The sequence below is a fragment of the Ylistrum balloti genome, unplaced genomic scaffold (genome assembly GCF_031769215.1).
Source record: "Ylistrum balloti isolate Yb309-2 unplaced genomic scaffold, AGI_CSIRO_Ybal_v1 Utg371528, whole genome shotgun sequence".
Lineage (NCBI taxonomy): Eukaryota > Metazoa > Mollusca > Bivalvia > Pectinida > Pectinidae > Ylistrum > Ylistrum balloti.
Genome location: NW_026782788.1, coordinates 199,700 through 221,350, shown reverse-complemented (window position 1 = coordinate 221,350; position 21,651 = coordinate 199,700). Strand labels below are relative to the sequence as shown.

Sequence of the window (21,651 nt, the reverse complement as noted above, 5' to 3'; positions counted from 1 at the left end):
GGTTAATGATACACAAGTATTGTTGGCCTGATATTGTTTGCTACAAACTATTATGATTGCAGTAGGTGATATACCTTTGTCAATACACAGCTCCACTAGAATAGTGGCAAAATGCTGTTTCTTCACAATTGTGTTTTGTCTGGAAAATGAATCAACTTTGATGTCCTCAATGGCTATTCAGCAGTCAATATTGATTCTTTTGACAGAATTACAGGCTCCAGTTTTTCAAATTCCAGGTTAGGAAAAGATCAAACCGACCCTGATGAATCTAACAAGATGACTAACGAATGACAACCTGTACAATCTATATGTGTAAGACTGACATTGTCCAGTCATATACATAAACACAAAAGTAGGAAGATCAGAGTTTTAACACTCTAAAACAACAGGCCAGAAACACACAGATCAGCGTTAGATAAATCAAACATTCTTTAATGTTTAACAAAAATGTATTGAATCTTTGTGTGAACCTCATTTACTATGTTGTGTATAAAAGACCACTGTCCTAGTATAAGAAGGAAACATTGGTAAAATTGTTATCATATCTCCTAGTACCACACAACATTTCCTGTGTTAACATACAACTTCTATCCTCTCCAACAGTATGTATAAACACTGTTGTTGTTAGCTAGTAATGAATTCTGAATGAAATGAAGTTACCATACATACGCAATAAAATCAGGAGCCTTGTTTAACTGATTTACATCGATGCTTTAAATACGGCGCCAGGTATTTTCTACACTTAACAAGATTGTATCAGTAGATTCCTGTGATGATTTAGTCTTTGTTTCAGATATTTCTGAAAGTTTCAAGCATATTTCATTATTTTGGATCCATCAAGCACAATTACACAAAAACGACAGGATGTGACAAAGATAGATATGGATAATACTATAAGATGTGTAACTCATCGTCTCCACGTCAATCATAGTCACGATGGCGGCAAAAAATCTAAACGAGGTAAAACATCAGATTGTGCTTTCTTTTCTGTTGTCATTTTAATACTGTTTCAAAGCCAGGCCTGCAGACTACATGTTAAGAATTTCAACAACAGCAGCTCCAAGATGATGTAGACTTGCCAAATTCAATGTAGATACTGACCCCGAGAAACTACTAAATACATGATTTACTTAAAAAGGAAGGTAATTCAGTAAGTTTCAATAGAAAATCAGTGAGGGTGAATGACATGTAATTGGTGCTCTAACAATCACGATGAGTTCAGCCACAATGTCCAGGATATAGATCCTTATCTCACCTCTAATGACAGATTTAAATGAACACATGATATTTCTTTTCTTCTGCCACTTAAACATATAAACAACCAGGAGTGTTCTTATGAATGTTATCATTACCACAGGATTTAAAATTCAGATAAATGTCTATATTCTTTCTGGTTCCTTGGCCCAGAAAACTGCCATTTAATACACTTTGGGAATCTATTTTGATATTATCGTCCCCATACAATACACCTCATTTGTATCTCACTATAAAACAAATCACCTGCTCAGCAATAATATTGCTACATGTATATGTAATCCGTACAGAAACATGTTGGTTTGACCTACGGTCGGTACTAGTGAGGTGGAGAATGACATTGTTCTTCATAGAATCACACACAATACGTCAGCAACATAGACTAAAATTACAACATGGGGTCCTGTTTACCACTTACTCAAGATATCAGTTTTATTTATCAGAAGTGATTAGGTAAGTTACAATTGGTCCATACATGTCGAGAGTCAGTCTGCCGAGATTTATGACGGACACTAACAGCTATATCATGGAATAACCAATTTGTTTCACAGACGAACTTCCAAAACAACATGAAAATTGAGAAATTTTATCAATTTTTGATAAATTATACCGGGATTTATAGTTCACTCAGCTAGCATCACATGTAAAACCAAAGAAATCATTTTATTGTTCTTTAATTTTCCTCTAAAATGTAGCTTGTTTACATCAAAATCTCAGGCTTCCAAATTAAACCTGGCTTGAACAAACAAGGGAATTAAATTTGCTTTCAATTTGAGAAAGATATCGCTAACTGCCTCTTTCAATAAAATAATAAGAGAGATCTTTATTACAATATAACAAAGTTTGCTTTATCAAAATCACATTTATTGAAGTGTTGAATTATCTTTGTGTTTTATTATGATTTGGAATAAAAGATATCACAACAGCTCGACCTATCAAATTGTTGACTCTGTTATCTAATCTAAAGTACACATCACCAACATACCAGCCTGTCTAACTCCTCAATCATTCTCCAAAATAACTCTTCCTGTGAAACAATCACAAGATTTTAAATAGAAAATGCAGACAGTGTCAATACTTTGTGAGAAATCAGATATGTCTTTTAGCTATCAATGGACATGCTGTATCAAGATAAGATAATGCAAGAAATGGATAAATCTACAGAGAAACACAAGAGATGGATAAATCTACACAGAAACACAAGAGATGGATAAATCTACACAGAAACACAAGAGATGGATAAATCTACACAGAAACACAAGAGATGGATAAATCTACACAGAAACACAAGAGATGGATAAATCTACACAGAAGCACAAGAGATGGATAAATCTACACAGAAGCACAAGAAATGGATAAATCTACAGAGAAACACAAGAGATGGATAAATCTACAGAGAAACACAAGAGATGGATAAATCTACACAGAAACACAAGAGATGGATAAATCTATAGAGAAACACAAGAGATGGATAAATCTACACAGAAACACAAGAGATGGATAAATCTATAGAGAAACACAAGAGATGGATAAATCTATAGAGAAACACAAGAGATGGATAAATCTACACAGAAACACATGAGATGAATAAATCTACAGACATCTGTCAAACAATTACTTCATTCTATCATAGGCTTCTGTATATTATAGTGAATCTACCTTTGCCATATCAATCAGAGATGCTGCCAAAGTCACACAGTGAAATGATGATGGTCTCAATTGATCATTTTATGTGTAAATTATATCACTGTCTTCTCTACATTACAAGTATAACACAAACACAAATCTCCATTAACTACCTGTTGGATTAATCGCTATACGTGTCACTGACTGTGCCAAACAGCATGTGTCACTGACTGTGCCACATTGTCACTGACTGTGCCACATTGTCACTGACTGTGCCACACTGTCACTGACTGTGCCACACAGCATGTGTCACTGACTGTGCCACACTGTCACTGACTGTGCCACACAGCATGTGTCACTGACTGTGCCACACTGTCACTGACTGTGCCGCACAGCATGTGTCACTGACTGTGCCACACTGTCACTGACTGTGCCACACAGCATGTGTCACTGACTGCGCCACATTGTCACTGACTGTGCCACACTGTCACTGACTGTGCCACACAGCATGTGTCACTGACTGTGCCACATTGTCACTGACTGTGCCACACTGTCACTGACTGTGCCACACAGCATGTGTCACTGACTGTGCCACATTGTCACTGACTGTGCCACACTGTCACTGACTGTGCCACACAGTATATGTCACATGTTCCCCCAATAAGACAAATAAATCCTGCCTTATAGAGCTGCTGATTATTTTCTGTTCCAGATCAGGCATTACAGACTCACCATTAAATCAATAGAATCTTTCAAATCTATTTAACATTTCAATATGAAAAGAAAGGTGAATACATTTGATCAACTATTATTGTATTCTATGTGCAAGATATCAAAGATAGGGGTTAACTGTACCTACTAGCTCACACATATTCTTCAGGTGAGGTACTGATATTTACCATTAAACTTGATAACAAAAACAATGTAACAACTGATCAGCTTCAGTTCACATACCTGGTATATCAAAAGTAAACATATCATAATCAATACTAGAAGTGAATACCAACGCATTGGACAAGGACAGTCTACTGTAACCATGGCTCTAGTCTCAGGACAGAACAGGACAAGTCTACTGCAACCATGGCTCTAGTCTCAGGACAAAACAGGACAAGTCTACTGTAACCATGGCTCTAGTCTAAGGACAGAACAGGACAAGTCTACTGTAACCATGGCTCTAGTCTCTGGACAGAACAGGACAAGTCTACTGTAACCATGGTTCTAGTCTCAGGACAGAACAGGAGGACAGAACAGGACAGTCTACTGTAACCATGGTTCTAGTCTAAGGACAGAACAGGACAAGTCTACTGTAACCATGGCTCTAGTCTCTGGACAGAACAGGACAAGTCTACTGTAACCATGGTTCTAGTCTCAGGACAGAACAGGACAAGTCTACTGTAACCATGGTTCTAGTCTCAGGACAGAACAGGAGGACAGAACAGGACAGTCTACTGTAACCATGGCTCTAGTCTCTGGACAGAACAGGACAAGTCTACTGCAACCATGGCTCTAGTCACAAGACAGAACAGGACAAGTCTTCCTAAAACCAGCTGCTCTTAAGGGCAAAGTGCAGGGTGTTGACATGCAGGGAGACACCTACTATATAAGGCATAATCTGTACACAACAAAAGCCTATTATGACATCAGATTTTGTGAGAACATTGCTGTATCTAGATAATTTAAAGCTGGAGACCCTCAGGAGACTACAGATCTGAGCCAGGATGATGATACCATGACATCCCTGTCAGTTTGGGGTAGAGTGATGTGGACTGCCAAGTGGTGCACTGCAGAACTCACCCCACACAACATACACACAACCATTTCTTTTGTAGGAGTAAAGTGTCAAACCTGGCAATTCTTAACCATATCTTTTTAAGTATCTCCTTCATCACAGGTTCAGTGGTGATTTAGGTAACTGAGAATCTATCACAGGTTTAGTGGTGATTTATGGTAACTGTGAATCTATCACAGGTTCAGTGGTGATTTATGGTAACTGTGAATCTATCACAGGTTCAGTGGTGATTTAGGTAACTGAGAATCTATCACAGGTTTAGTGGTGATTTATGGTAACTGTGAATCTATCACAGGTTCAGTGGTGATTTAGGTAACTGTGAATCTATCACAGGTTCAGTGGTGATTTATGGTAACTGTGAATCTATCACAGGTTCAGTGGTGATTTAGGTAACTGAGAATCTATCACAGGTTTAGTGGTGATTTATGGTAACTGTGAATCTATCACAGGTTCAGTGGTGATTTATGGTAACTGTGAATCTATCACAGGTTCAGTGGTGATTTAGGTAACTGAGAATCTATCACAGGTTTAGTGGTGATTTATGGTAACTGTGAATCTATCACAGGTTCAGTGGTGATTTAGGTAACTGAGAATCTGTCACACGTTCAGTGGTGATTTAGTAACTGAGAATCCATCACAGGTTACAGTTAAAACACAAGTAATGGTGAGTCTATCATATGTACAGTGGTAACAGGTCACTTTAAGTTCAAGTAGGGGGCGCCAGTGAGTTTAACACAGGTAGGGGCGCCAGTGAGTTTAACACAGGTAGGGGCACCAGTGAGTTTATCGCAGGTTGGGGGCACCAGTGAGTTTATCACAGGTAGGGGGCACCAGTGAGTTTAACACAGGTAGGGGGCACCAGTGAGTTAAACACAGGTAGGGGGCGCTAGTGAGTTTATCACAGGTAGGGGGCACCAGGGAGTTTAACACAGGTAGGGGGCTAGTGAGTTTAACACAGGTAGGGGGCACCAATGAGTTTAACAAAGGTAGGGGGTACCAGTGAGTTAATCACGGGTAGGGGGTACCAATGAGTTTATCACAGGTAGGGGGCACCAGTGAGTTTAACACAGGTAGGGAGCACCAGTGAGTTTAACACAGGTAGGGGGCACCAGTGAGTTTAACACAGATAGGGGGCACCAGTGAGTTAATCACAGGTAGGGGGCACCAGTGAGTTTATCACAGGTAGGGGGCACCAGTGAGTTTATCACAGGTAGGGGGCACCAGTGAGTTTAACACAGGTAGGGAGCACCAGTGAGTTTAATACAGGTAGGGGGCACCAGTGAATTTAACACAGGTAGGGGGCACCAATGAGTTTATCACAGGTAGGGAGCACCAGTGAGTTTAATACAGGTAGGGAGCACCAGTGAGTTTAATACAGGTAGGGAGCACCAGTGAATTTAACACAGGTAGGGGGTACCAGTAAGTTTATCACAGGTAGGGGGTACCAGTGAGTTTAGAGTTTATCACGGGTAAAGTCGTGGACACCTGTGATGGGCCCTTGCAACAATGGCAGGTCTCAGAGTTTTTCCCTGGTACAGCGATCAGCATCTGTGATTTTATCATAGACACATTGGTAGAAATGTACCTGTAAGGTAACTTGTAGTATCAAAGTCATAGAATATAAAAAAATGTCCAGTTTCACGAAAGATGATAAAAATTTATTCATGACAACAAAAGAATACATGTCAATTGAAAGTGATTCAGATTGACTGTATCATTTGATATGTTTTATTTTTTTGTAAACCTTATTATTAGAGATACATTCACAATATTTTTTCTTTTTTTTCCCTCGCATATAATAGAGATCTGGCTATCTTTCAATTCCTGCATATAGCTTTACAGTTATATTGTTCACATGACATAATCACAGGTTTGAAAAAAGAAATGTTATTTTCTGTCTACATAATTGGACAATAGGACACTATACACTTGTAATTAACTACTTTTTTTAAATACATGAAGTATGCATTCTGTTAAGAGACATACATGTATGCTAGTCTGTTAGAAAACATTGAGTAGAATTATTTATGACATATATATAGGAGCAATGATACCTTATTTAGCCTGCTGAGAGAAATGCATTTTTTCTTTCTGGTTATTGACTGGTGATGACTGAAACTATATGTTGTATACTGTAACTACAATTGTTGAAACATATATTGTATGTAATCAAAAGGCAAATATGAATAAAAATGATCATGACTGATAAATCTAGAACAGTCATCTTTAGGTAACTAACACCCTTTGCTGATGCAAAGACCTCTGTATACCTAATTTGGTCAAAACTCCTTGAAAAACTCAAAAATGGTTAAAAACTACACTTTTAAATGCTCAAAACGTAAGAATAATTAATTTTTATCAGATGACTTCAGATCATGACTTTGAAGTCACAAAATAATCATGTAAACAACCAAAATCCTATAATCAGCATAAATAAGCTAAATCAAGTAACCATGGCAACAAATTAATAAACACCAATCAATTTCAACATAATGATATGTGTTTCTTTGTTATTTGCTACCTACCCCTACACACCCCTAGTATATACCTTCATACAAATATTTACACATTCCTAGTATATACCTTCATACAAATATTTACACACACCTAGTTTATACCTTCATACAAATATTTACACACACCTAGTTTATACCTTCATACAAATATTTACACACCCCTAGTATATACCTTCATACAAATATTTACATACACCTAGTTTATACCTTCATACAAATATTTACATACACCTAGTTTATACCTTCATACAAATATTTACACACACTTAGTTTATACCATCATACAAATATTTACATACACCTAGTTTATACCTTCATACAAATATTTACATACACCTAGTTTATACCTTCATACAAATATTTACACACACTTAGTTTATACCATCATACAAATATTTACACACACCTAGTTTATACCTTCATACAAATATTTACACACACCTAGATTATACCTTCATACAAATTTTTACACACCTCTACTATATACCTTCATACAAATATTTACACACTCCTAGTATATACCTTCACACAAATTTTACCACATACCCATAGTATAAACCTTCACACAAATATTTACACACACCAATATTTTCTTTCCAAAACACTCTAAAACATATACCATTATTATATAGTGGTAAAAGTTATTCTGTGTCCAAAGTTCACGGTTGGGGGTATACACTGTTCAGTGGTCAGTGCTATTATCTGCTAACCTTTGAACAACTTTGTTGATATGTTTTAATTTTGTTTGTTTTTCATTTACCTTTAATTGAAATGAATCTTTTATTAACTTACTACATGTTAATACATGTCCATGTCTCTGTGTAGCAAGTTTCATAATCAATCAGAACATCACCGGACATTTCCTTATAACTAAAGTATGACCTCTAACTAATCACCCTAATATCTCCCCTGGTTTGATGATTGGTTTGGGGAAGGTGTGGCATTAAGGAAAAGAACATGATATATATGTAATTTGGATTTTTGAGAAACTGCATGACCAAATATTGCTCTTGAATCTTTTACTAGCTAATAAAGGAATTACAAAAATAATCATAAAACTTTTGTGATAGCACAAATAGGAAACAGGACATTAGATATACCTTAAGTTGAATGAGGCTTATAAAACCTAGATGAGACTTAAAGAACCTAACTGACTCAGCTCGGGTAGCAGATTGTTCTAGGCGAGGAATCCCTGAGGTGATCCAGAGGTCTGTACACAATATCTCCCTCACACAATAACACGGGCTGTTTTCATTGGACTATCAGCAACTGATAACCTTTATTTACCCTATATATTGAAGTATAGCAATGTACATGGATGTTATGTCTTAACTTATAGATGTTGAAATATTTCCAAGTGATAACAGTTTAATTCTTTGGAACATAAATCTATATAAGCCAGCTCTCCCCTGCCATCCCTGTAACAGGTGCCACTAGGTTAGGCAGCCACCAATACACTACACTCACACAGACTTTTTTTTTCATTCAGATTTCTGATGTTGAACACAAAACATCAAGAAGGATACATACACCAAGTGTAAAGTATCTAGCTGTACCATTGATAAATAGCCAAGTGTAAAGGTACCTAGCTGTACCATTGATAAATAGCCAAGTGTAAACGTACCTAGCTGTACCATTGATAAATAACCAAGTGTAAAGATACCTAGCTGTACCATTGATAAATAACCAAGTGTAAACGTACCTAGCTGTACCATTGATAAATAACCAAGTGTAAACGTACCTAGCTGTACCATTGATAAATAACCAAGTGTAAATGTACCTAGCTGTACCATTGATAAATAACCAAGTGTAAAGTACCTAGCTGTACCATTGATAAATAACCAAGTGTAAAGGTACCTAGCTGTACCATTGATAAATAACCAAGTGTAAACGTACCTAGCTGTACCATTGATAAATAACCAAGTGTAAATGTACCTAGCTGTACCATTGATAAATAACCAAGTGTAAAGTACCTAGCTGTACCATTGATAAATAACCAAGTGTAAAGGTACCTAGCTGTACCATTGATAAATAGCCAAGTGTAAACGTACCTAGCTGTACCATTGATAAATAACCAAGTGTAAAGTACCTAGCTGTACCATTGATAAATAACCAAGTGTAAACGTACCTAGCTGTACCAATGATAAATAACCTGGAGGTACACCACTGTACCTAAGTGTGGAGGTACACAGCTGTACATAAGTGTTGAGGTACACCACTGTACCTAAGTGTGGAGGTACACAGCTGTACCTAAGTGTGGAGGTACACAGCTGTACCTTAGTGTGGAGGGACACAGCTGTACCTAAGTGTTGAGGTACACCGCTGTACATAAGTGTTGAGGTACACAGCTGTACATAAGTGTTGAGGTACACCACTGTACCTAAGTGTGGAGGTACACAGCTGTACCTAAGTGTGGAGGTACACAGCTGTACCTTAGTGTTGAGGGACACAGCTGTAATTAAGTGTGGAGGTACTACTTAAACATACAACATAGTACTAGACTTTGATTTGTCATGTCAAGGTCAGTCTGGTACATCAAACGGACCATTGGAACAGGCACTTGTTAGTATTGTCAGATAAGCATCTGATTCTGGGAAGTTCTACAATTTATAAAGGAAGGACCAAAAAAAAAAACTGCACATTATGTTTTTTTATCCTGACTAATGAGATCACTCAAGCATACCGATTATAGTAGCATTACCTATGTCCTGTTATGGACAGTGACATGTTCATATATGGGGGCTTGCTTGAATTTTTAAATCACAATTAGTGAGAAAGTAATAGAAGGCTCTATTCAGGTTGTTGGACTAACTGTCAGGGAGGTCTTTCTATTATCTACATGGATGTGTTTTCCAGTGCAAGGTACCTTCAACCGGAGATGGGTACCAAGGCAATGTCACAAGTCTCCCTTAACAGGTAAAATCGGTCCAGACAGCAACCAATTTACCTACAGGGACTCTGAAGACAGTGTGAAACACCTTGATTCTTATCTTTATCCTGGTAATAGGCTGCCATTATGCCCCTGTCAAGTAGGAAACACTACAGAATTAATGTCATTAGGACTGACTTAATCTGGTTGAACAGGTAGTATAAGGGTCTACACCAGATACCCTAGGTATAGAAATATATACAGATAAGGGTCTACACCAGATACCCTAGGTATAGAAATATATACAGAAACAGGTAGTATAAGTGTGAGTTACTCTGATCCTCACCAGTAAGTGTGAATTACTCTGACCCTCACCAGTAAGTGTGAGTTACTCTGACCCTCACCAGTAAGTGTGAGTTACTCTGACCCTCACCAGTAAGTGTGAGTTACTCTGACCCTCACCAGTAAGTGTGAGTTACTCTGATCCTCACCAGTAAGTGTGAGTTACTCTGATCCTAACCAGTAAGTGTGAGTTACTCTGACCCTCACCAGTAAGTGTGAGTTACTCTGACCCTCACCAGTAAGTGTGAGTTATTCTGACCCTCACCAGTAAGTGTGAGTTACTCTGATCCTAACCAGTAAGTGTGAGTTACTCTGATCCTCACCAGTAAGTGTGAGTTATTCTGACCCTCACCAGTAAGTGTGAGTTACTCTGACCCTCACCAGTAAGTGTGAGTTACTCTGATCCTAACCAGTAAGTGTGAGTTACTCTGATCCTCACCAGTAAGTGTGAGTTATTCTGACCCTCACCAGTAAGTGTGAGTTACTCTGATCCTAACCAGTAAGTGTGAGTTACTCTGATCCTCACCAGTAAGTTTGAGTTACTCTGACCCTCACCAGTAAGTGTGAGTTACTCTGACCCTCACCAGTAAGTGTGAGTTATTCTGATCCTCACCAGTAAGTGTGAGTTACTCTGATCCTCACCAGTTAGTTTGAGTTACTCTGATCCTCACCAGTAAGTGTGAGTTACTCTGATCCTCACCAGTAAGTGTGAGTTACTCTGACCCTCATCAGTAAGTGTGAGTTATTCTGATCCTCACCAGTAAGTGTGAGTTATTCTGATCCTCACCAGTTAGTTTGAGTTACTCTGACCCTCACCAGTAAGTGTGAGTTACTCTGATCCTCACCAGTATGTGTGAGTTATTCTGACCCTCACCAGTAAGTGAGAACTACTCTGATCCTCACCAGTAAGTGTGAGTTACTCTGACCCTCACCAGTAAGTGAGAACTACTCTGATCCTCACCAGTATGTGTGAGTTATTCTGACCCTCACCAGTAAGTGAGAACTACTCTGATCCTCACCAGTAAGTGTGAGTTACTCTGACCCTCACCAGTAAGTGAGAACTACTCTGATCCTCACCAGTATGTGTGAGTTATTCTGACCCTCACCAGTAAGTGTGAGTTACTCTGACCCTCACCAGTAAGTGTGAGTTACTCTGATCCTAACCAGTAAGTGTGAGTTACTCTGATCCTCACCAGTAAGTGTGAGTTATTCTGACCCTCACCAGTAAGTGTGAGTTACTCTGATCCTAACCAGTAAGTGTGAGTTACTCTGATCCTCACCAGTAAGTGTGAGTTATTCTGACCCTCACCAGTAAGTGTGAGTTACTCTGACCCTCACCAGTAAGTGTGAGTTATTCTGACCCTCTCCAGTAAGTGTGACCTCCCCCTGTGTGACCTTCCTCTGTAGATATGTTAGTGTAGATAGAGTTACATTGGCTTTTCTGTCTGGGGATGGGTAACATTACACTAATAATTATGATGCACCCTTTTGACTCCTGACAAATTAAAAAATTATCTGCATCTTCAAATGATGTTTTATCAGGGTATGAAGTGTATGTCTGTATTACTCATTTTCTACAACCCATCCTTATTCTACAATGTGTATAACAGACCAGGACAATATGGCTGCTGTGCAGACCTTTAGTATGGTACCATACATCAGACTTGATATTAAATGTTTGGTAGTTTTCTCCTTAATACACACAGTATTTTCAGTAAACAGTGACAGATATATTTGGAGTTTCTCATAAAAATATTCTTTTTAAAACCCTTATTTTGGGATTCTCACAAGCACCTGTTGTCTGTCATCTGCAGATCTCCACTTTTCCTACTATAAAGACCTCTCAGATAGATTTGTTTGTAAACATTGATACACTCTATGGTGTGTGCCAATCAGACAGACTTTATGCTCTGACAACAGACTATCTGTTTTCAGCAAATAGTTTTATCCAAACAGTTAGCCTAAAACCAGATAACTCCACACAGATCAGCTTACATCAAGGCAGAGGATCACTGTAGAGTCCCACCTCAACTAATTCAACAAGCAGACTTTTCAAAAGTAAACAAATTTATCACTTGCTTTATAGAATAATATCCATTAATATTGCTTTATAGAATAATATCCATTATTATTGCTTTATAGAATAATATCCATTATCATTGCTTTATAGAATAATATCCATTATTATTGCTTTATAGAATAATATCCATTATCATTGCTTTATAGAACAATATTCATTATCATTGCTTTATAGAACAATATTCATTATTATTGTTTTACATAGTAATATTCATTATTAAAACAAATGCCTTATTAATTTATTGTAACTGAAATAAATTGATATGTATTCATCTGAAAATTCAGTATCCTCGATCTAAAACTGCATTCTGTTACTTTTATGAGACCAGGCAGGGGGTCTACACTGAATCTTGTTGGGTCTATGGTAGATCAACATAGTCGTACAGGAAGTCACTGACAAATCCAAAAATCTCTGGACTTCAAAAGATAATTGCTTTCAATAAGTTATAATTTGTTCTTAACACATCATGTATTTTCCAACCAAAGAAAGGTAATTGTCAACCGTTCCTTTACCGGCCTCATATAGATAACCTTGAGACACAAAAATATGATCCTACTACCAAGTCGCAATATCATTCAAGATATACAATACACAAATTTATTGAAATGGTATGTTTTCATGCAAAGATATATTCCTTAAAGAAATTAATACAGTAACACCAATTTTTTCATGTCATTTTGCAGTGCTACATGTTTTCAAAGATAAATGGAAACAGTAATAGCCATATATCTTGTCAGAGCACCAGACCATAAAAAATATATATCTTGTATAATATTTAGTACTTCAGGGTACGTGGGTTCTTTCTTATCATGTACCGAGTACAGCTTGTCCTAAATGAACTTTAAATCACAAGACCAGCACACCAATATTGTCTAATTATATCGATAAACACGTTTTGCCACATAATCAAAAACAAAACAAATTGGAGAGCTGTGAATGTGTGCCTGTATGTGAGTAGTCGGACATAGGGTGTCACAGATAAAACGTGTCCTGAAGACAGGACAGGCTAGTACTCTACCGACCTCTCCATACTCGGATCATTAACTAACTCAAGAAATCCATTGATATTTACAGAGATATCAATCTAAATTAAATATAAACCCAAGACTTCATGCCTCAGAACTTATGATTAGCTAAATAGTCTGGCAAGTCGCAGCATTCTGTACTGTTGGTTGTACAAGTACAGTGATAAGTATGGTGTTGGACATATATGTCTGCACTTTTTACTGAAAAAGTACAGTGGTTAATATTGCATTGGACATAATAATGTCTGGACTGTTAACTGTATAAGTCCAGTGGTCAGAATGGTGTTGACGTGTGCCATCTGTACTGATAGCAGTACCAATACAGTATTTTGTATGATTTTGAATGTATGATGTCAGAATCATCAACCAACACACATTTTTTTATAGAAGTACATTTCCACTTCAGAGGTCACTTAGCTTTTGCAAATATTGCTATAATCAGCTTAAACATTGAAGATCACATTTGTACACATATAAATAGAAAATGTTGACTTTCCATGTATATAAGTGAAAACAAAAATATTTACTTTCAAAAAATAACACATATGTATCTACAAAATCTGATCAGCTGTCCTTAATATTTGTGAGCTTTTTTCGACATAACTATCACAACCTACCAGCCTTTAATGTACCCCTACTTTTTCTTAGAAAGGAGATTCATGAAGCTTGATTCAAGCCTTTATAAAATTTGCCAACAACTTCACTCAAGACTCTTTGCCTTTCATACATAGCCACCAAGTAATTTGGTTGATGTTCACAATTTTTTTTCAAAATAAAAATTCGTTTTAGATACTGAAGTTTTGTGACTTTAGAAAACTTTTCCCTATGAATAGTTTTATCCCATTGCTTTGTGTTTTAATAGGCACATATAGTGGTTATTAGGTAGAGTATGGTACATCAGAGGATTGGTGTAAGAATGTTATACAACCATCTGGCACACATAGTGGTTATTAGGTAGAGTATGGTACGTCAGAGGATTGGTGTAAGAATGTTATACAACCATCTGGCACACATAGTGGTTATTAGGTAGAGTACGGTACATCAGAGGATTGGTGTAAGAATGTTATACAACCATCTGGCACACATAGTGGTTATTAGGTAGAGTACGGTACATCAGAGGATTGGTGTAAGAATGTTATACAACCATCTTATTATTCTACTTTTAAAAGAACATTTTAACATACAGTCAAATCTGTAAATTACAGAGAAAAGTGAATTTAATTGGAATAAGAATTTTATACAGAGGTTCAAATACTATGACCAGAATAAGGTAGGATCAAAGAACCAGTGGCATTTAGGGACAACACCACTACAACTGAATGACCTTTGATCACAAAACCAGTGGCATTTACTGTCAAAATCACTACAAACTGAATGACCTTTGATCACAAAACCAGTGGCATTTACAGCCAAAACCACTATGAGTTGAATGACCTTTGATCACAAAACCAGTGGCATTTACAGTCAAAATCACTACAAACTGAATGACCTTTGATCACAAAACCAGTGGCATTTACAGCCAAAACCACTATGAGTTGAATGACCTTTGATCACAAAACCAGTGGCATTTACAGCCAAAACCACAATGAGTTGAATGACCTTTGATCACAAAACCAGTGGCATTTACAGCCAAAACCACAATGAGTTGAATGACCTTTGATCACAAAACCAGTGGCATTTACAGCCAAAACCACTATGAGTTGAATGACCTTTGATCACAAAACCAGTGGCATTTACAGCCAAAACCACAATGAGTTGAATGACCTTTGATCACAAAACCAGTGGCATTTACAGCCAAAACCACAATGAGTTGAATGACCTTTGATCACAAAACCAGTGGCATTTACAGCCAAAACCACTATGAGTTGAATGACCTTTGATCACAAAACCAGTGGCATTTACAGCCAAAACCACTATGAACTGATTGACCACAAAATAGTCTTTAAGACAATTTAACTATAAATAAGACAGTACCAAACTACTACCATTATAGATAAAGATGTACTTACAGAGAATTCTCAAGGAGTAAGACCATTTTGCTAAATGGCCATTTACTTACCAGACAGAAATATTTTCAAAAAAGTATTTAAAGTTATTGAATTAAAGACATAATGGAGGGAGGAGGATTTCTACATACAAATCAGTCTTATATAAAGACAGCAGTCCTCTAATACTGTCTTCTCTGTCTGTATACTGATATTTCTTTCCGCCAATTTAGATCCTCTTCCGTTGCCTCCTAGGTTTTAAAAATTTAAGGCCTTCAATGCATCACTGATGAGTTCTTTCTAAGGATGAAACTGCTATATGATGCATCTTCATAACCCTTTACACTGACAGACAAAACTAAGCACTGACACAAACATAAACTATACTGTGTAAATACCTACACCGCATCAGTCTCTGTATAGCCATACAAAGCCACAGAAAAGAAAATTAAATTCCACAATAATTTTACACCTCGGAAAAAAATTCAGGCCAAGAAATATTGATGAAATCGTTGTGTAGTTCTTTGATATAACATTCTATACATAATTTGAATTAAAACTGCTTTTTAAATGTGCATTTTAAATCTTATGTCACCTCATTGTTACAACATAGCTTAGGTAAATTTGGCTTAGCAGCCATACATATAGTAAATTTCAACAAGAGTACATAAAGTTCAGACAATCCTGTATTTAATCTTCCTCACATTCAAATATCAATACTCAGATCTACCTCAATGAATTAATAAATACACAGCTAAAATGAAACTTATGTGAAAGTGATACAATCAGCACATGGATCGGATTATCAATATTTACCTGCAGAATTTAACAAACGTTGGTGTCAACTACAGTTTAACAGTATTTTTATCACTGCCATCATGTCCACAGTAATTTCTGTTACATACTGCAACCTAAATCTGGTAATTTAAGATGACATTCAAACACTGAGATCTTGGCACTTAGAGATTTACCGTGTTTATTGGTGATAAAACCTTTCTTCAATTATAAGTCATACCCGTCCCTATAGCCCAATAAACTAAGTAAAGTCCTCGGAACATGCAGCTCTACACATGCTGCAGTTACAGCCAAAGGTCATCACAGCCAAAGGTCATCACAGCCAATCAACAAACCTAAAATTGGGGAATTTTCCTTTGTTCCTCAGGTTTTAAAACTTTTCATGTCTTATGTGTGTATATCCATATTTATTTCAATTAATTAGTTCCTGAGTAAAGCAACATAAACTGTTGATTTAAATATATGTAACAAAAATATTAAGCCACTAGTATAAAATTCATAATAATTAATTGATAACAAAATGATGTCTGTGGTTGGGAATACAGAACTAAGTCTTGTAATTAACTTAATCTTTAGAAATCTGCCCTGTGTCTCATTACCATGAATATGAAATATGAATCAAACTTCGACATTGTCACATTTTATTGAAGTAATCTTCATGTGCTATGTGACATATTTTCACCCTTTCCCTCTTTTGATTTCTGACCAAAGGTCTGTCCAAACTTTCTCAAGTTTTTACAATAGGATAACAATGCCCTTTTTTCCACAATATCTCCCAGGATTAAGCGATGTACAAACACTAATACTGTAACCGGAATACAATAAAAAGAAGCCAGACCAGTTACAGCATACTTACTTTTTCTTTAAATGCCATTGTGTAACTAACAAATTTTTAAAGAACCTGAATCTTTATTATACATTCCTAAATATGACCTAATGGACCATGCTTGTAACAAGTCTGAAATCCATCTCAATACTACACAGATTGTTTTTAAAACATCACTGATGAAACAAAAAAAAGCAGCAAAGTTTTCAACATGAAGATATTTTCCAACATGGTTTGATACCTCCTTAAGTGGTTATTATCCCAGAATTTTAACCTATATACATGGTTTGGTTTGACCTCACATTTAACATTGTCACATGTAATTTAAGCAGAAATAGCACTAATTTAACATCCCCAGTCATCCTCATAATATAGCAATGATTGCATGTTAAAACCTTTCATTCCTAAACCCACCATTCTACAATCATTTTTGTTGGTCTGTCTGTAACCTAACACTGACTATGGTAAATGATAACTCACCATTCCACAATCATTTTTGTTGGTCTATTGGTAACCTAACACTGACTATGGTGAATCAAAACTCACCATTCTACAATCATTTTTGTTGGTCTATTGGTAACCTAACACTGACTATGGTAAATCAAAACTCACCATTCTACAATCATTTTTGTTGGTCTGTCTGTAACCTAACACTGACTATGGTAAATCAAAACTCACCATTCTACAATCATTTTTGTTGGTCTATTGGTAACCTAACACTGACTATGGTAAATCAAAACTCACCATTCTACAATCATTTTTGTTGGTCTGTCTGTAACCTAACACTGACTATGGTAAATGATAACTCACCATTCTACAATCATTTTTGTTGGTCTATTGGTAACCTAACACTGACTATGGTAAATCAAAACTCACCATTCTACAATCATTTTTGTTGGTCTATTGGTAACCTAACACTGACTATGGTAAATGATAACTCACCATTCTACAATCATTTTTGTTGGTCTATTGGTAACCTAACACTGACTATGGTAAATCAAAACTCACCATTCCACAATCATTTTTGTTGGTCTATTGGTAACCTAACACTGACTATGGTAAATGATAACTCACCATTCTACAATCATTTTTGTTGGTCTATTGGTAACCTAACACTGACTATGGTAAATCAAAACTCACCATTCTACAATCATTTTTGTTGGTCTATTGGTAACCTAACACTGACTATGGTAAATCAAAACTCACCATTCTACTATCATTTTTGTTGGTCTGTTGGTAACCTAACACTGACTATGGTAAATCAAAACTCACCATTCTACAATCATTTTTGTTGGTCTATTGGTAACCTAACACTGACTATGGTAAATCAAAACTCACCATTCTACAATCATTTTTGTTGGTCTATTGGTAACCTAACACTGACTATGGTAAATCAAAACTCACCATTCTACAATCATTTTTGTTGGTCTATTGGTAACCTAACACTGACTATGGTAAATGATAACTCACCATTCCACAATCATTTTTGTTGGTCTATTGGTAACCTAACACTGACTATGGTAAATGATAACCCACCATTCTACAATCATTTTTGTTGGTCTATTGGTAACCTAACACTGACTATGGTAAATGATAACTCACCATTCTACAATCATTTTTGTTGGTCTGTCTGTAACCTAACACTGACTATGGTAAATGATAACCCACCATTCTACAATCATTTTTGTTGGTCTATTGGTAACCTAACACTGACTATGGTAAATCAAAACTCACCATTCTACAATCATTTTTGTTGGTCTATTGGTAACCTAACACTGACTATGGTAAATCAAAACTCACCATTCTACTATCATTTTTGTTGGTCTGTCTGTAACCTAACACTGACTATGGTAAATGATAACTCACCATTCTACAATCATTTTTGTTGGTCTGTCTGTAACCTAACACTGACTATGGTGAATCATAACTCACCATTCCACAATCATTTTTGTTGGTCTATTGGTAACCTAACACTGACTATGGTAAATGATAACTCACCATTCTACAATCATTTTTGTTGGTCTATTGGTAACCTAACACTGACTATGGTAAATGATAACCCACCATTCTACAATCATTTTTGTTGGTCTATTGGTAACCTAACACTGACTATGGTAAATCAAAACTCACCATTCTACAATCATTTTTGTTGGTCTATTGGTAACCTAACACTGACTATGGTAAATCAAAACTCACCATTCTACTATCATTTTTGTTGGTCTGTCTGTAACCTAACACTGACTATGGTAAATGATAACTCACCATTCTACAATCATTTTTGTTGGTCTATTGGTAACCTAACACTGACTATGGTAAATGATAACTCACCATTCCACAATCATTTTTGTTGGTCTATTGGTAACCTAACACTGACTATGGTAAATCAAAACTCACCATTCTACAATCATTTTTGTTGGTCTGTCTGTAACCTAACACTGACTATGGTAAATGATAACTCACCATTCTACAATCATTTTTGTTGGTCTATTGGTAACCTAACACTGACTATGGTAAATCAAAACTCACCATTCTACAATCATTTTTGTTGGTCTATTGGTAACCTAACACTGACTATGGTAAATCAAAATGTTTTATTTATAGTTTGTATAGGACTTCTCGCCTTTACAGGATAAATATTATCACCACAGCAATCTGTACTATACCTCCAAGTCCATGCTGGAGTATGGCTTTGAGGTTATAATCCCTTTTTCCAATGAAACACCACACTCTTATGGCTGAAGTGTACATACACATGTAACACCATGCTATAATGGGTTTGGTAATAAATATCATTAATGGACAAAAAACTGCAGGAAAAGTTTACTGCAGAAACCCCTGGTATAAATTCTGACTGAACTCTCCTCCTACTGTGCATAAATTGACCTAAATATTGAACAGCCATTATAATTCTAGAAAGTTAATGCGGTACTTAGTTCACCTTAATTAAGATTCAAGTAATTAAAATTTTTTATGTTCTATGTTTCAAGTGATTTTTCAGCAAAGTGTTATATATTAAGATACTAGTCATTGTCAGTTTAAATGCAGAAAATACTTGCAAATTAAGCCTTCTATGCTTAAATGGAGGTAGTACCTGTTTGTAGCCTAAATTTAATGGCAAACATTTTCTTTTATAGAAAAACTCTGCATTGTCTTTAACTTCAACAATCAAACGGAAAAAGCAACTTAAAAGTCATGTCAATTAAAACTATCTATCTAAACAGGTCAAAACCGATTTAAAAAACTATAAGTAAAAAAAACAGAACAACCCCTAAGGTAAATGATATCTCAATCAGATCACCAAGCTATCGTTTTGTTTATCTGTTCAAAAGTAAAAACATTTTAGGCTATATCAAAATATATTTACCGATGAAAATTTAACCTTGACGATATAAATTGGACCAATATAAATTATGATTGTGTGCGTGCATGTGTGTGCGCGAGTATGTGTATGCGTGTGTGTATGCGTGTGTGTGTGTGTGCGTGTGAGTATGTGTGTGTGTGCGTGTGTGCGAATGTGTGAAAAGTTATCTAAATTGAGTACCACTACCTGTGTTGATAAAACAATTTCAAAATACTTGTGATATCACAATATCAAGTCTCTTTGACAGTCCTAACTCTTTGGAGGGGCAATGATTTCTCTACCTGACAGATGTTCATACAAACTTACACTACAAGTCATAAACAAGACGACAAAATGTGTTCAAAAAGAGAAAAGTAATGATATATATTGTATGAAACCATTATTTAAATACGCTAGACTGGTTCCGATACAATATTCATTCACACATCTATTAGTATTAATTAACGACAATTGGTTATGATATCAATGTCATTTACATTCTGTGGAGAATGCAGGGTTTCCTGTTATTATTTGCCATAACACGGTTAATAACTTGGTTACGATGTACAACGTATACCGTTCACGGTATATCACTGACAATATGTAAATTTTGTAACACTGTCGCTTCATTCAATTTGTTTTACAAAGAACTCCTGAACTATCTAAGTATCCGTAACATGTACTATACATATTAAGGTAGGTTGTGTCAGTACGAAGAACTCTTCACCAACACCTACAGAATGGTAAAACTTATGTCTGTGACATATTAGGGTTCAATATTTTCGCGCTGTTCCTCCTACTTTGGAGCGAGAATAATAGGACGTAAAATGTTATGTGAACTTGCCAATTGGAACTTTAGCACGTCATCTACATACAAAATGTGTGTATCTGTTATGAGAATATATTTATCTAAATTAAAGCTAACCCCATAGCTTATGGTATCTCGCTCAGGTTATAAAAGTTCGGGACGTCCCAAACTAAGAGAGGTCGGAACACCTCGGTTTTTATCATAAAGAACCTTACCTTGGAGCATTTGCTCCAACTTTTTCCTGTCAACACGGAATCGATCCTCGATATATCCCGGTTCCAGTTCATCCTTACTTCCTTGCAGACAATCGTCACATAATTCCGTGGGAGACTCGCTCAAGTTATTAGAATCTCTCATGTTTATCGGGCGCACTGGCACCGACAACCTGTCCGCCAT

General features: G+C 36.3%; 1 protein-coding gene across 1 annotated transcript in view; it reads right to left on the bottom strand.

The window, feature by feature from the left end:
- LOC132562838 (protein bicaudal C homolog 1-B-like) overlaps positions 1-21,651 on the bottom strand; it is an 89,094-nt gene extending 67,443 nt beyond the window's left edge. The window contains exon 1 of the mRNA XM_060227612.1: positions 21,471-21,651. Coding sequence (XP_060083595.1) covers positions 21,471-21,651 — 181 coding nt within the window. The remainder of the gene's footprint in view (positions 1-21,470) is intronic.